This window comes from Pholis gunnellus (assembly GCF_910591455.1).
Source record: "Pholis gunnellus genome assembly, chromosome: 9".
Classification (NCBI taxonomy): domain Eukaryota; kingdom Metazoa; phylum Chordata; class Actinopteri; order Perciformes; family Pholidae; genus Pholis; species Pholis gunnellus.
Window position 1 is genome coordinate 4740844 of NC_136535.1, and position 16156 is coordinate 4756999.

The 16156-nt window shown below is 41.6% G+C and overlaps 1 protein-coding gene across 2 annotated transcripts in view; it reads left to right on the plus strand.

Annotated features, from left to right (window-relative positions):
- LOC306701360 (uncharacterized protein) overlaps nt 1-15628 on the plus strand; it is a 33097-nt gene extending 17469 nt beyond the window's left edge. Inside the window, exons 2-10 of one of the 2 annotated variants that reach the window (XM_079166648.1) lie at nt 4423-4666; nt 6765-6844; nt 7810-7904; nt 8086-8302; nt 9675-9784; nt 9929-10040; nt 11075-11276; nt 12923-13255; nt 13461-15628. In XM_079166648.1, coding sequence (XP_079022774.1) covers nt 4575-4666; nt 6765-6844; nt 7810-7904; nt 8086-8302; nt 9675-9784; nt 9929-10040; nt 11075-11276; nt 12923-13255; nt 13461-13596 — 1377 coding nt within the window. In that variant the 5' untranslated portion in view covers nt 4423-4574 and the 3' untranslated portion in view covers nt 13597-15628. Of the gene's footprint in view, nt 1-2795; nt 4667-6764; nt 6845-7809; nt 7905-8085; nt 8303-9674; nt 9785-9928; nt 10041-11074; nt 11277-12922; nt 13256-13460 lie in introns of those variants that run through there. The other variant, XM_079166649.1, reaches the window with a different exon arrangement.
- The last annotated feature ends 528 nt before the right edge of the window (nt 15629-16156 follow it).

Sequence of the window (16156 nt, forward strand, 5' to 3'; positions counted from 1 at the left end):
CTGTTCAGAGTTGTTGCTGTTGGCACTGATATTTGTTTTTCCACCGTATTGTGCTGTTTGAGTGAACACAGAGCACAGTCTGTATAAGTAAGTGTTCACCCAATAGAACGCAGTAGACGTGTATTTAAACCAAAGATTGAGTCTTATTTACCTGTGTCTTTGTTAATTATCTAGGTTATTGATACAGATGTATTTAATGCTGATTATTTCATCTGTCATCTGATGTTTATGGTTAATTTGCAACCTAATTGTATACATCATGTATTTACTTGTTATATTTGTCATTTAAGAACAATCATTCCTACATGGAAGAGTGAGCAAGTGTTGATAACGAGGCAATAAATGACAATGGAAAAATAAAGAGACGTTTGGTTCATTCTTATTAAACATTACACATCATTTAACTACCTCACTGATGTATTTGTCACACTTAAATCCTGAATTGAATGGTTGAACAGAAGAGGTCAAAGGACCAAGATGAGAAGATATAATGTTGGTCAAATACTGTGGTCCAAATAAAATGACCTCAGTTTTATTGACCTACAGAAAGTTTGAATTTTTTTTCTGTAATCTCACAAGACGAGAGCAAAAAACAGAACAATTGGTTCTCTTTTCTGGTTCATCTGGTTAATCCAGTTTAACGGTGGATCTACTGCACCTGACTGTACAATTGGTGTTTGTTTTGGAATGGAATGCTGAGAAAAAACAATCCATACTTAGAAACTATGCAACGGGTTTGTCTGTGATTGGTTCAGAGGAGTCTGCAGACTGTGTTCTCAGTAATGTTCCGGCTGTGCCTGTCCTTAATTCCTAATGTTTTCTGTGGTCAACCCCTTCCTTATATTTCTTGTTTGGTCCTCTGTTTGTTCTGTCTCTGTCTGCTAAACATATATTGAGCCGTCATTCAGAAGTAAATTAACACCATTTATTACACACAGTACAACATTACATATTAGGTTCATTTTTAGTTTTATAAGGAATAACAAAGTGCTCTGCTGCAAGTTGGATAGAGGTTTTGTTTGTGTGTGTGACTGTTGAGGAGCCCTACTTTTGGCTGTGTAGAGCCTCCACAGTGGGAGGGTCTCTCCCCGCCTGCCTATAAGCCTGGGAGATGCAGTCACAAACCATCTTGCCAGGTGTTTCTTGAGCCTCCTGACACCCTGTAAGAACCGCTTCACGAGAGGGAGGCAGGAACTCTTGCGGCAAGAAAAGCTGCTTACACTTTACCAGTGGCATGAGACAGCCCTCTATCCATCAAATGCTGCGAGAATAGACCCAATTGTACAGGGTAGGGGATCCAGCCTCTTTTCTTTCCCCCAGTGTTGAAACCCTGACCTATAACCCGGCCTTGTAACGGGCAATAGTGAATCCCGCCCTTGCTGCCTGGATGGTCTGCACAATCTCTGCTCACAGTCCAGCCCTCCTCAGCCTGTCCCTCTCAGGAGCCAAGCCAGGAGAGGATGGCCCACAGTGGGCAAAGCGCCTAACACGCTTGCCTTCTGAGACAGAAACCCTCAGAACTGGAGGACGGTCCAGGGCTCGGCTGCCATAATCAGAGTAATTTCTGTATACCACGCCTCCAAGTGGCAAACTTGCGCTACCGTAATGACTGACAACTGCCCCTGCCTTACACTCTCCAACAGAAGAGATATGAGGTATGAGTCAATCTCCCACCTGTAGGGGGCTCATCCCCACCAGAATTGAGTGTGGTGTCACCCGGGAACTTCAGGAGCTTGATGCACTGGACGTGCAGCTGTTAGAGGAGCAGAGTGGAAAGCACGCAGCCTTGAGGGGAACCTGTGCTGATGTCTAAATCTGACACGTGTCTCCATTTCTTTCATGCGTGTCTCGTCAACCAGGTGCTGTTATATAGTCGCGGACAAGTTAGGTAACAGATATGCATGCATCTTTCTTCTCGCTATCTCTTGTTTCTTACAGGTGGTTTAAACAAATCACAACCGATTTTTGCCAATAGATGCCCCTAAATCCTACACATTGGTCCTTTTTAAATTGTACTTGTGTTTTAGGGTGAATGCTTGGTTTTGAATTATGTTATTAGGTTAGGGATACTTTTTTTTTAATTTAAAGAACGGCGGGGCTTAAAAGGATAAACAAGGAGTCTGTACCTCTGCTGTTGCCCCTCTGGAGCTCTTCTGTTGTGAGATTGTAGAATTCCTGGCGGAAGCTCGCAGCGTGTTGGGAGAGGCTGCTAATGCTTGAGGTTGGCCTTCCAGAAGACAACAAATAGTTGTTTTACCTTTTTTTTAACAGAGTAACCTGTTAAACTACAACTTATGTACAGTAGTTGACCCAGGCATCTGGCGTACAGAAGTTTTGCCAGATGGTGCTGGGGGGTTTTCGGTCAAAGGGTCACCGTGGTCCCTACACTGGTTTTCGATGTGTGCTAGATTGAAGAGTGACACATCCCTTTGACCTCTTCTGTTTAACCATTCAATTAAATCAGTGAGGTAGTTAAATGATGTGTAATGTTTAAGAATAAACCAAACGTCTCTTTATTTTTCAATTGTCATTATTTATTGCCTCGTGATCAACACATGCTCACTCTTCCATGTAGGAATGTTTGTATACATCATGTATTTACTTGTTATATTTGTCATTTGTCATTTATGAACCAATTAGCAAATTAACCATGAACATCAAATGTCAGATGAAATAATCAGCATTAAATACATCTGTATCAATAACCTAGATAATTAACAAACACAGGTAAATAAGACTCAATCTTTGGTTTAAATACACGTCTAGTGGTAGAAAGGGTGAACACTGTTACTTAGTCTGTGCAGCACAATACGGTGGAAAAACAAATATCAGTGTCAACAGCAACAACTCTAAACACAAAAATAACTTTGATTAAACTTTATCAAGAACTGTATTGCATCAAACAATGCACCGATTAATGGCTCTCCTCTGCTCTTTCCCGGTTCTGGCTGCTCTGCGCTTTGACAGGCCGTTGAACGTACGTGGACACCAGCTATGTAGGCGCAAGGTCTCATGCAAGCAGATGGCCTGGGCATAGACAAGTCTCTTAGTTTCTTACCAAAGAAATTGAAATCCTGTCAGTTAAATGATTCTGTTGTTGAAAAAGAAGCACTAGCGCTAATCCTAGCCTTACAAATGTTGATGTGTATGTTGGTGGCAGTGGTACTCCTGTAGTTTACGCTGACCACATTCCACCGTAACTCGTTGCAGTATTCCAACCACAGGGTAATCAGATGGTCACTGTTTTTGCAGTCTTACTGCTTGGATATTCGTTATGTAAAGGGAGCTGACAACCTGGTCACCACTAAAAGCTTTGAGGTTAACGGCTCACCCAGCAAAAAGATCACTCTGCATGTGTTTGACATCTAAACTCGACTTATAGGAAATGTATTCATCCTTTGAACATTAACACCTGGTCGCACGAGAAAGGATATTCATTTAATCCATATTCTTACAGCATTAAAGTACCGCTTTAACTTTGAATGGGTGCTTTGACGCAAGTACGGTCTAATTTGATGAATAGCTGGAGGTAACGCAAACACACGGAGTATGGTAAGTATCAGCTACTGCAGTAATATATTCCCACTTTAAAGTAAATATTTAATACACTTTGTTTATGGAGTATTGTTTGCGCTTGTGACTTAGATACTTTAATTTCTCCAAATGCATGTGTAGGTGCTTAAAGGTGTCCAATGTATTTTTTAGGAAATGATGAAGGGTTCCTTTGCAAAAAGACATAAATAACCGTGTGCGCGATGCAAGGAATATCAATGAAACACATTTTTGTTTGATCATTTTGATGATATTCTGCTTGTGTGTGACAAGTTTAGGACATGGAGCACAAGGATCATAAAAGTTTGTTCCACAAGATAAGATCGGCCAAGGATTTTTGTTTGGCGACATATGGCCCACCAAACCTTCCCACCTCAGACTATTAGTGAATTGAGAAAATGTGAGGAGGAAAGTGTTCAGGTGCAGAATCTGTAGGCAGCAGGACAAGACTTCGGTATCGAAAGTGTTTCTGGTAACTGTTTGTGGTCAATACTGAGACTACAATCACGTTCGAGCAGGCTTTGGTTGAATGCAGGTAAACAGTCCGTGCGGAGATCAGAAGAGGCGGAACACGTGCCATCTGTTTATTTGTTTATTTCTGACTTTTGGATGTTGTGCTGTTGAAGAAAAGAATGCCGTTGCAGAATACTCAGGAGTGGCTGGTCAATATGCACATCTCTCCAGAGGTTTACAGATTGCAATTCATTCCTATCTTGGAACAATCGTGCATTTTTAATTTGGTGGGCACTGTTTTGCAACTATTTTGATATTCCTGGCTTGTTCTGTGCGTGCGTGTGTGTGTGCGGGACTTCTAGTGGCTCTTTTTAACACGGCTCTGTTTGTTCGTTGCCTAATTCTGTCTCTGTCCAGTGAGTCTCGAACACCTGACAGCTTCGTGCGACGGCTCCGCAGCTGAAGCATCTGAGGGGAAAGATAAGAATCCCTCACTGCGGCTTGTCCGGGTTTCTCCGCTTGGATCAGGGAGACTCATCTGAGCCGAAAACCATCCGAACTGAGGCAACATGTTTGTGATGGGCCACAATCGGCTCCAGAAGTTCAGACGGTGGATGTTCATCACCCCCTTCACACTCCTTCTGCTGCTGTGGACCTACCGGTGGGTGAAATCATTAACCTTCATCTGCTTTATTATGGCAATGACTATCATTCTCCTCCTCCTACTGTCGCATTATATGTGGTTCTGATAGGATGGAGTCCATATTGGTGTCCCAATAGAAACAGCACAGGTGGAGGAGGAAACATCAGGGTGACTTAAACATGCAGCCTTGGAGCTAAATATGTTCCCATTATTTTAAATATACTTTGCAGGAATATATCACAGGATTTCTTACTTACTTTTTGATTATTAACAGAGAACTGTTTATTATTCATTCATATTTATTAGAATTTTTATTTATTTTTATTCCTGATATCTTTTGATCAGTTTTAAAACACTCAAATGATTATATGGAAGCAGTGCTGACCTGAGGTCATTACTGATGCAATGGAAGATCTGCTTCATGCTCCACCTGTTGAATGCTGCTCTGCACTCTGATTCAGGGATGTGGACCTGAATTTCTTGTTAAATCACTTGATGAATCACCGATATGGATTTTAACTTTCAGATTTTGTGCTTATTCTGAAAAAGTGTTCCACTGAAGCATAATAAGTAAATGTCTGTTTCTACTTCTGGTATTTGTTTCACCACTGATTTATTTTTTTTCCTGGGAAAAGAGTAGATTTTGTTGATTTTGTTTGCTGTCCAGTTGCCCAAAATGTCAGAATCATGTTTGTGTGACTTAGGCTTCCTTTGGGGACACATTTCAGATTATAAACGAGTTAATTGGGGACAACTGTGCAGAAATACCAGTTTAGAAACAATGAATAGACATGCAAAAATAAAGCTGCGCAGCGTTCGAATGTTGATTTAGAATTTGAATGTGAACACTCTCTCTGCCTCTTAATGACGTGAAACTGACAGCTATCAATAACACACCTATCCGTGGAGTTGATGATCTGCCGGTTGAGGTGACTGAAGAAGCCAGAGTGTCAGTTTAAGGAAGCAGCAAAATAACGTAATCCACAGCAGACTATAGGGCGATTTTTACTTATTATATTATGACTTTATTCTCAATAAAGTTACTGCAGCCTCCTTCGATGCTCCACACCCGGCAGCACTGTCTCCTCCGGCCTAGAGCAGAGCTTTGCCCTGCTGCTCCACTGGAAACCGACACCACACTGCTTCTGGCTTAGGCCGTATTGCTGAGCCCGCTGGAAGGAAGGGACGCAAGGGAGAACCGGGACCAGGACTGCACAGGGCAGACTGTCGGTCCCTGCTGCAATAAAATAAGAGGCTTTCTAAAGGAACCCTGGTGCTCGGAGACGCTACTGCTTTTGTACAGAGGGACTTTTGTGGACCTTTTTGTAGCAGTTTTGAGTCTCTTTATGGTTGGTTTGCGTGTCTTTGTTGTCTTTTTACGTCTCTTTGTAGCCGTTTTGCGTCTCTCTTTAGTTTTTTAAATTGACTTTCCAACAAGGAAAGTTAATTCTGTCAATAATCCTGCCTGAGCACACGGGGTTCACTGGCTTTTTCAAACTTACATTTGTGACAGTAAGGTTCCCTAGAAACGTAAAATGCAGCAAGCTCGAAGCTCAGACTGTTGGCTCTACATTGAGCAACAATTTCATTCAAACATTTATTCTTTGTAATTTCTCTAAATTACATTTGGCTGGAAACCAATTAAATGGCACACTACTCCTTTGCCCTCAGTGGACAAGAGTCATAATTACTACGGCATTATGTTGTTTTTAGTCATTTGCCTCATCTTTTTTTCTTTGGAAGATGGTCTCTTTTGTTTTTAAAGATGGAGAAAAACGTCAATAGCCTCCTTCTATATTGCCTCCGGATTTGTTCTTTGAACTTCAGTTCAAGAAAAATGTGAGTAGGTCATATGGTAAATGGACTGTACTTGTATAGCGCTTTTCTAGTCTTTCCGTCCACTCAAAGCGCTTTCACACTGTCTTCATTCACTCACACACACACCGGAGGCACAGCTACGGGTGCAATTTTGGGGTTAAGTGTCTTGCCCAAGGACACATCGACATGCGACCAGCGGAGCGAACCTCCGATCCTTTGATTGAAGTATGACCCTGCTCTCCACTAAGCCACGGTCGCCCATGTGACAACTCTAAAATAATTTGCCTTTGATCCGCAGACCCTCCATGAACTTCCAGTTCTATAACCAATACTACCAAGCAGCCACTGGGATCGCAGTGCCTCCACCAGGACAAATAGGTAAAACTAACCATATATAGGAATGGCGGAGTCCGCCGCTAACGTTATTTATCATTAAACATTTATTGCATTTACATCACATTTTTTATTTACATTCATCAAATCATTTTAAAATGGGGATCAAATCATGTTATGCAGGATGTGTATGATGTGTGTTTGTAAAAGCCTAAAGAAAGCCAGAAAAAAAAACCTTTCTTCTGTTTCAGTTACACATAGGAACACCAACATCATTCCTCTTTTCACTACGCCAGGTTTGTAGATTAGTGGAAGTGTCCTGTGCTCCTGTTGGTCAAAGTCAGACGTGAGGGAACATGTAAAAGGCAAAAGAAATTCAAACGTGCTGGTCTTTTTGTCAGAATGTCGTGAAGCGTCACAGATGCGGCGTCGGTTGTCTTCCAATATAACACATCACGCTGGATCTATTGTCACGCCTTACACCTATTGTCGTTCCCAATCCGATCCAAGCCGACAGCCTACATCTGCCGGGTCGGACTATAATCTGGCTGATATCGTGTAGTCTGAACCTGTTATTATTCTGCTCGTAAAAACATTGGTAAGGAGGAATTTCTCTTGAAATTGGTGATTCAAACCCTGTGTAGTCAATAAAGCAGTTTACATACCTGTTGCTACAGAAAATACATTTTGAGAAGCCCAAAATGTAAGGTTGAAGAAACGTTTGCAAGATCTCAGAAAACCTTTGTGAGATGAAAGGTTTTTCATTTAGGATTCCTACAGCTACGGTAGCTTGGAAAACGCTGGACACCCCCCACTAGGAGACTAGTTTTTGCCAGGAGGGAAAGCGTTTAGTAGGTCCGGAGACGGATCTTCAGTCAGCGGCTCTAGCAACTTGAAATGACAGCTACAGGAAGATTGTTGACTCCCCAGTGGATTAGTTTTCTGTTGCTGCGGTTACATAAGTTGGACCAAATGAGAAAAGATCATTCTTGTCTTTTTCACTCATGCAGTTCCACAGGGAGAAAATGTGTCTTTCGTGACAGTCCCCGGGACAAAGACGCTGCTGGTGGCAGCTTATCAGGAGCACCGCAACGGGAAAAAGGAGGTCAGTGAAGAGCAGAGCACCTACTCCGGTTTTACTCCCTGTGGTGCTCAGCGGATGCTATGTGGAAATTAAGATGAATAAAATGGCAGCAATACAGTAAAACATTGTAAGACTAATAGACAAAAATAATTTCAAAATGCCAGGATAAAATGTGTACGTCCTTGTCCTTTTCTGGTTCCAGGTTCGTCTTATTTCAGTGGTGCTGAGGAAGGAGACGGTTGCCTATTGCTGCCTCCTCCTTTGTCAGGGGAAACTGCGCACCACTAAAGGTGTCTGCAAGATCCACAGCAATCACTTTGGCTTTGCGTATGGGACGGCAGACATCATGTGTCCTCTCCCTCCAGGCTGTGAGACACCTTCACTTATCGCTGTGACCTCTGCTGCATCCAACTCTGAAGGTACTGAAAGGGTTCTGCACATCAGGTTTTTAGCCATGCTAGCGACGAGGCTCTAGGAGTGGCAACGTTGTTCTACCACTTTGGCAGAGATCTAAATATCTCTGGCCAGACCTCCGCTGTGCCCAAACAACGAATCCTGTAGACTTTGACGAACCTTTAACTTTTCTTCTAGCGCCACTAGTGTTGAGGCTGAAGCTAGTGGAGGAATCGCAAGGCCGCTGCTGTGTTTACTTCTTTCTGCGCAGGCGCATCTAAAAGTAACTCGATCCGGTCCAAATTCAAAACAGTATTTAATTAAACGATGACAACTGTAAACTGATGATGACAATTACAATCTATAATACACTATCGATAGTATGCATCTCGAGAGCAGAGACCACGTGCAACTCCACTCACAGGCCCGACCTAGTCGGGTCCTGCAAAGCGAACTACCATGGCCTGGCGCACGTCCTCGCAAACAGTCCTTTTATGTCCTTTGTTGGTCGGAAAGTGTCCGAAATCTGTCGTAAAACACAAAGGCCGTCTTCTGGGGTCAGTGATTGGCTTCCAATCGCTCTGACGCCTCCTTCATTGATCCGCTGCTCATCTCAATGGCTGGCTCCTTGTGACATCACCTCTGACCTGCCCTCTGTCCTGCGGCCGCATGGCGTTACCCAGGAGTCCTCTCTGTTGTTTTATGGCAGTCTGCTTTCCCTCAGTTGTCTCCGAAAAGCCTTGCCTTGAATTCCTTAACTTTCCCTGATGGCTATTCTTTACAGTGTTTAAATCCTCCAGTGTTTATGCATTCATGATTTCAATACATTCAATATGTCAATATACTGTAACATATAATATCCTTCATTTAAACATATTACAAACATAATTCATTCTTCAGTAAATATTTTGTGACTATCATATTTTACCTTTTATTATTGTGACACCTCTATTCACCACTAAGGGTGTTATAAATTCTACTAAATAATGCTTTTAATTCTTACATTCTCCACACTAGCTCAAAGTTTTCACTCATATTTTGAAACTTCTCCAACATCTACCAGATGGATTGGCATCAAATCTTCACGGTACACAGACAACCTATCTTAAAGACTTTGATCTCTTTTCTTTTACCGCCATCCACGAGGTTCACATTTGTGGTTTTGAAGGAAATATTTTATTGCCATAAAATTCAGCAGTGACATCTACGTCCCCCCTCAGAATGCCACCATCAGTTCAAAAGCTGAATTCATCCGATACTTTGGTTTACGAGTGCTGCAATGTTTTGAATAAATTATGAGTATATTTCTACAGACATCAACAGACATTTGGTATCTTCCCTGGTGATTACTTTATTTAGGCGTTTCTCGCATTGTGGTTCTTCTCTGTGGACACTTAGATCCAATTGAGTTTTTGAAGGTGAATAACCAGAAGGCGCAGAGTGACTCCTTTCCTTACAACTTCACCGTCTGCTTCTCCACCATGTATGATTTCACCAACGTGCTGCAGGTAACATTCCATAACACACATTTTACAGGTATTTTCAAACTTGACAAATATTTGTCAATTTTTAAGGATCCTGAAGTTTTTTTTTGGCTATCTTGTATTTTAGTGCCTGGTGTGTGTCAACCAAACACCTTTCTTGTATTGTAGCTGGTCCAGAGTTTGGAAATGCTGCAGTTACTGGGGGTGAATAGAGTTGTCATCTATAAGACCAACAGCAACCCTGAAACACAGAGCATACTGGATTACTACACACACAAAGGTGGAGTATTTTTTTCACATGTGTGCGATTGTTTTCGTCTCTCCTCACAGAACGAGCAGCGACATTGTGTGAACAGTGAGCAGAGCAGTTAAACGCCCTTTCCCCCCCATTGACCTCTTTCCTTCAGCTCCCTGGGAGAAGGATAAAAAGCTGTTCCAATGCTCAATGCCTTGTTTTCCAGGTCCATGACAGCAGTGCGTTTCCTCAATAGCTGAACACTTCCATAGTCATACTTTTTTGCAATGGAGATAACTTGCTTTCCAGTCAAAAGACGTACCGATATCAACATGACTACAGTAGTTTTATCAGAGCTTGTGAAAACAGCTGAACAGAACAATAAATGTGCCTTCTTTATGTGTAAGGATCACTTTCAGCGCTTACCTCAGTCAGAAATACATTGTTTCCTGCAGCTGCTTTACAATAAAAGCAGCAGTATGTTGGGTTTGCATTTGGGGTAACTTTATTCAGTGAGATGAATATCAATGAGAAGAAATTACAAACTAACACAGATTACATGCTGCAATTGTTTCCTGTGAAGCCAACCTATGTACAGTAGGTAGGCAACTTGATTCAGGTGCAGGAATGGTGGAGTCCGCCACTAACAACTGCAATCTTAAGGATAATAACTGTTACGTCCCTGTCTAGTCTAGGGTCAAGCGAGACCAGCGTAATCAAGCGTACATTTGGTATTCATTTTAGGCCACAGAAAATACAAATGGCAACACAAAACAGCGGGACTGACACAATATTAAGGGAACAGCCACGAATGGTGCTGTATCATCAGCAAACAAAAGCAATCCCACTTACTTAAATGTACAGCTATTTAGCTGGCGGCAAAACCCCAAACCCTAAGAAAATATAGTTGAAGGGGTTGAGGCTGCAACTTCATGTGAGAATGAGAATGTAAGAAAACAATGCACCCCTGGCTAACAGGGTAGAGGCCGTAACAATAATACAAAAATCAAGTAATTTCCCAGAATGCTAAAGTAAAACCTCTCAGCTGCTAACAGGTGTTTTCCAATGTCTTTTTTTAGGTTTAGTAGAGGTGATTCCTTGGTCTTTGTCCAGATTTCTGACGGTATCTCGATTCTGGCTGCCCAAACATGGTCCAGGTGACCTCCACTACTTTGGCCAGGTTCCTGCTCTTAATGATTGCATCTACAGATACATGTACCGATCCAGATACCTGCTCCTGCACGATACGGATGAGCTCATATTGCCCCATTCAGTCAACAGGTAGCATGAAATGAGAAAATGTCTTATGATAAATCAATCTTTAGCCCTAGGAAATGACGCCAGGTATGAAATTGCATGAAATACTATCTCAGATCACACACTCCTGAAAATTGTTTTTAACATTTCATAAGAATTTGTAAATATTAACGCATTACTTTAGGAAACCTTTTCAGAGGAATATATTATTATTTAAAGCAGGTCTTCAACAGGGGGTCCGCGGAGGTACTACAGGGGGGTCATGACATTTTTGGTTGATTAGACAATTATTTATTTTTTTAATACACATTAACATGAATCCAACATATTGTAGCAAATGGATAAATGGAGGCAGAAGATGTTATCTTTCAGTCAGAAATGCACACATTCAGCGACACACAGGAGCTCTCTCAGGCTGGGCACCGGTTCACTCACAGCGCGAGACTAGCCTGGGCCTGTCCCTCCACGCCTCCTGCACACAAAGAGGCTTGGCTGTGCCAATCACGAGGCCGCATGTTACATGCTGGCTCTGTCAGGTTCCCCGTGACTGACCGAGAGCCTATTCAGTCCCCAGCTGACTAAGATCCCAGACACAAGGACGCACGCTGCAATACTATTTGAAAAGAAGATACCGTTGTAAACGACTTTTACGTCACCCACGAATCCTTGTGCAATCATTTTTGCAAGATATTCCTGGCTAAAACACTGCAGCTCCTTTCCACAACTACTGAGGCCAGTATATTATTATAACAAGGTGATGGACATTATGAGCAAAAATGGATCGTTTTGTAGCTCGACCAAAAAACTGAATCCGTCCATTATTTGAATAGTTTTAATTGTATGCAAGATAACAGGTATGTTTATGCATGGCAGTGGCACTAATAGACCATCACTCATTTTTCGTTTCGACATTTTCGTTGCTCCATCTCTATTAGTTTGGGGGTCCTTGGCCTCACAAACGTTGAAGACCTCTTTTTTTCAAGAAATAAATAAATTTACATAAATAACAAAATCTTTAAATAAGTGGTTTTATGTTTTACGAAGTACTTATTACCCTTACACATATTTCATTCATATAGGTGTGTTTTAAATGGTTTGAATAGTTAACTACTACTTGAAAAAATATTGTATATAAGAAGTGGGCGTAGTCATCGTGATGTCACCCCGCCCTAAAGCATCCCCTGCTTTATGGTCTGTTTGACTCTAAATGGACCATCATTTACTAAATGAACATCATGCTGTATCGAAGAAGACTTGAAACTAGAGATTGAGAACATAAACTCATGTTTACAATGTTTACTGAGGTAATAAATCAAGAGAGAAATAGTCATTTTCTCATAGACTTCCAATCTGATTTATTTTTGCAACCAGAAGAGTCGCCCCCTGCTGGTCAGTAGAGAGAATTTGCAAGTTTTAAGACCCTTCAGCATTGGCTTCACTCGGCAGAACCGGAGGTTGCCGCCTGCTTGAAAGATCTTTGTGATCATCATGAATAATTTATGTTAAAATAGCAGTTATCAATTCTTAATGTTAACAAATGCAACAATTTAAACGTATCCATATATATGCTGTTTTGTTATAAAACATGTGTTACTTATTTATGTGCTGCTTTTAAATTAAAATGAATGTAAAAAGGGTTTTGTTATTTAATGTGTATTTTCTGTTACCAGTCTGACGGAGCTGTTGCCTCTGCTGGAAAAAAAACATGGCACTGACAAGTGTTACATGTTTGAGAATGACCGCTTCCCAAACGACGTCATGCTGCCTCCTCCCAGCTCCCAAACTCTGCCCCCGCAGGGCTGCTGTCCCGGCTGGCAGAATGTGTCCGGGGTGAACATCCTGGCCCACGTGTACCGCGAACCCTTCTCATTGGCGACTCGTGGGACCTTTAAGGTCATTGTCAACCCCCGAGCTGTGTTCTCCGTGAGTGTGCACGGAGTGCTGAGTTCACGGAGCGGCTGCTCTTGGGTAGCCAGGAATATAGCGCGGATGTGGCATACAAGGTAGACCGGTGGTTGTGTTCTTTCAAATCAAATCATATGTGTGATTACGCTGTTTTGTTTTTGTGGGGAGAATTCCTCCACGTCATTGGTTCATGTAGCTGCAAGAAGAAACAATCTGTAGACCAACAACTAAATCTGATACCACGGCGCTGGTGTTTTAGTTCACTTTGTCTATAACTGTCATTGCTCTGCTCTGTCTGTGCAGATCTGGGACCAAAACGGTGAAACAAGAGCAGCTGATTTATGATGGCCGACTGCTGAGCTACAGTGCCCGCCTCATACCAAACGTCAATACTGTGTTCAGAGAGAGTGGACTTCTACCAGAGGACAGCACGCAGTAGGGTGTGCTTGTGTGTTAAAACTATGAAAAAATTTTCGCTAACGACCTGTTTTCGAATTGACTGTCGAGATGATGACCAGATCATCAATCACTAACGGAGACGATATTAAATGTCGAGACTAAAAGGTAGTTTAAAGAATCCAACCAAAATCTCAGTATAGTGTCACTTTCCGCCTTCTCTTTTCTTCTCTCTGTCACTCTCTGTTTCAGACACACAAAAAGTGTTGTCAAGGTCACTGTGACCTTGCGTGTGTCTCATTATCGACGCAATATCTCAGGAATTTCTTCAAATTGGTCACAGAACATCCACTTGGATCAGGGGTCGGCAACCCGCAGTGCCGGAGCTCTTCAGCCCCTCTGTTGCGGCTCCGTGAGGCTGCAGCCACACTAATGTTTTAAGAGTTTTGACAAACACACGGCGTTTCAGCATCGTTTTAGAAATGATCTCCGTCCAGACTAAAACGCCTGAAAACTAATATCAGGTGACTATTCACGTACTCTGGGCATGCGGGTGAGAGATCTTCCTCTAAAATCTTCCTCTATGAACTCAAACAGACAAAATTCCTGTAAAGTTTTAGAAGTTTTATTTTTCAGACTTAGTTACAGCGCTGCGGGTCTTGCTCTCTATCTCTCACACATCAAATTTACTTTAATATCAACACGTACACATAAAAGTTTACTAGATTATGGGTCCGTAAATGTGGTCAACACACGTCTCTCACTCGTTTCGTTGTTCTCACTCGTAGCTCTGCTGGTGGCTGAAGTCTGTCATACTGGAGAACAATTCATGTTTTGTTCCTTTATAGTTTAAGTGGACTTCACAATAGTTGCGCAGAACAAAATAAGCATTAATAAGAAAAGGAAAGTCCTCCGTTTCGTGTCCGTTCTCAACGCCGCTAACCGTGACTTCAGTCTTCCGCTCCGTAGGTCTGATAACGCCGCAGATATAACACTTAATTAAGAGTTCTATTTTGTGCCTCCCTGCTGCACAAGCATCCTCAATTAGTGTTCATACAGATGGTATGTGTGGAAACTGTGAGAAAAAAATAAAGATCCTCTATATCATTATGAGATACTATATCATAATTATGAGATACTGACTGAGGGTGGGGCGTAGCAGAGCAGGGAAGCCATGGTGGAGAGACAGTGAACCAGGTGAAGTAAAGATACAGTTTGAGTTAACAACTACGCTCGTCACTCTAACTACAATACAACCTTTTTCAAATAAAAGCCTATGAGAGGAACGGCCGTTCAACAACATTTAGAAAAGCAATATTTTCCGCTATTTTGACCGCAGTCTCACGATATGTTACTCAACCACAGTGCGCTGCTTAAGCTAGCAGCAAATCGTTGTAAAATAAGCTAAAGCTGTCAGCAACATTACTGTTGCTGCTCTAGAAACTGTTTGTTAGTTATGTTTGATATATTCTTCAGTTGTCATCCTGTTCTGAATGTATTCTTTATAAATTAATATATTTTTTTACATAGCGATTCCTTAGTTATGAAAAAGAGATGTTTACAAGAGGAGTGTTCGCGTTTGCAAATTTAGACGGAACCATGAGCATGACAATGGCATGTGTTTTTTTATTGAAAGGTGAAAGTTATCCTTATAAAACTACACTTACACTATATATATATATATATCTCACGAATCAAAAAAAAGATTCACGAGTTCAGTCTTCAGATCTTCAAGTTCAACGGATTATCTGTCAAGTTAAATATTGTATCTGAGTGTGACAGATGTCAACTAGCTTGATGTATACTTTATGTCTGGGTCTGGCTACATAGCCTATTGTATATACATGGTGATGGTTATAATATCAAGCTAGCGATCGGTGCTAACATGCTAATGATGCTAGCATGCTGTCTAGGCTAGTGCATATCCAGTGTTTAGAAAGTTAAATTATCAGTCGAGTAGCTAGCTATAGGGAGAGGGAGATTGGGAGCTTGTATGTCATATGTGATGAATATTTTCTTGTTGATACAAAGCCAAAGTTTATGGGCTGTTAAGTTCCATTAATAAAAATATATATATATACACAATCAATCAAGTTGTTGTTTTTCAATAGCTTTGCTTAGTTACACTGACATACTGTGACCTGAATGCTCTGCTATACCACATTGTGAGAAAACGGAAAATCCAGAAAGGGGTATTTTGTATCAAAATACATTTTGATGTATTTTTGCCCATCTCTGATTGCAGTGCATTTGTGGTGTCACAGATTTGAAAAAAACTGTACAAATGCAAAGTGACAATACTTCCCACGCAAAATCATAGCTGATCTGTAGCCCAGACTCTTGTGTGTATGTATGGTGATATCCTCCAATAACTTTCCTTGTAATGCATGCTCACACTTGATTCAGGAAGCAATTGGCCTGTTCTTTCCAGACAGGAGAGATGGTCTGGGGCAGATTTTAAGAGTATCAAGAGGTGACGGTTGACAATGTAATTACAGTAGGACAATTGTACACTGACACAAAACTCCCTCTTCTTAGGTTTTAGTTGACCACACAGAAAAACGATGGACAGTCCACACAGTCACAGCGCGGCTTTGGCTCCA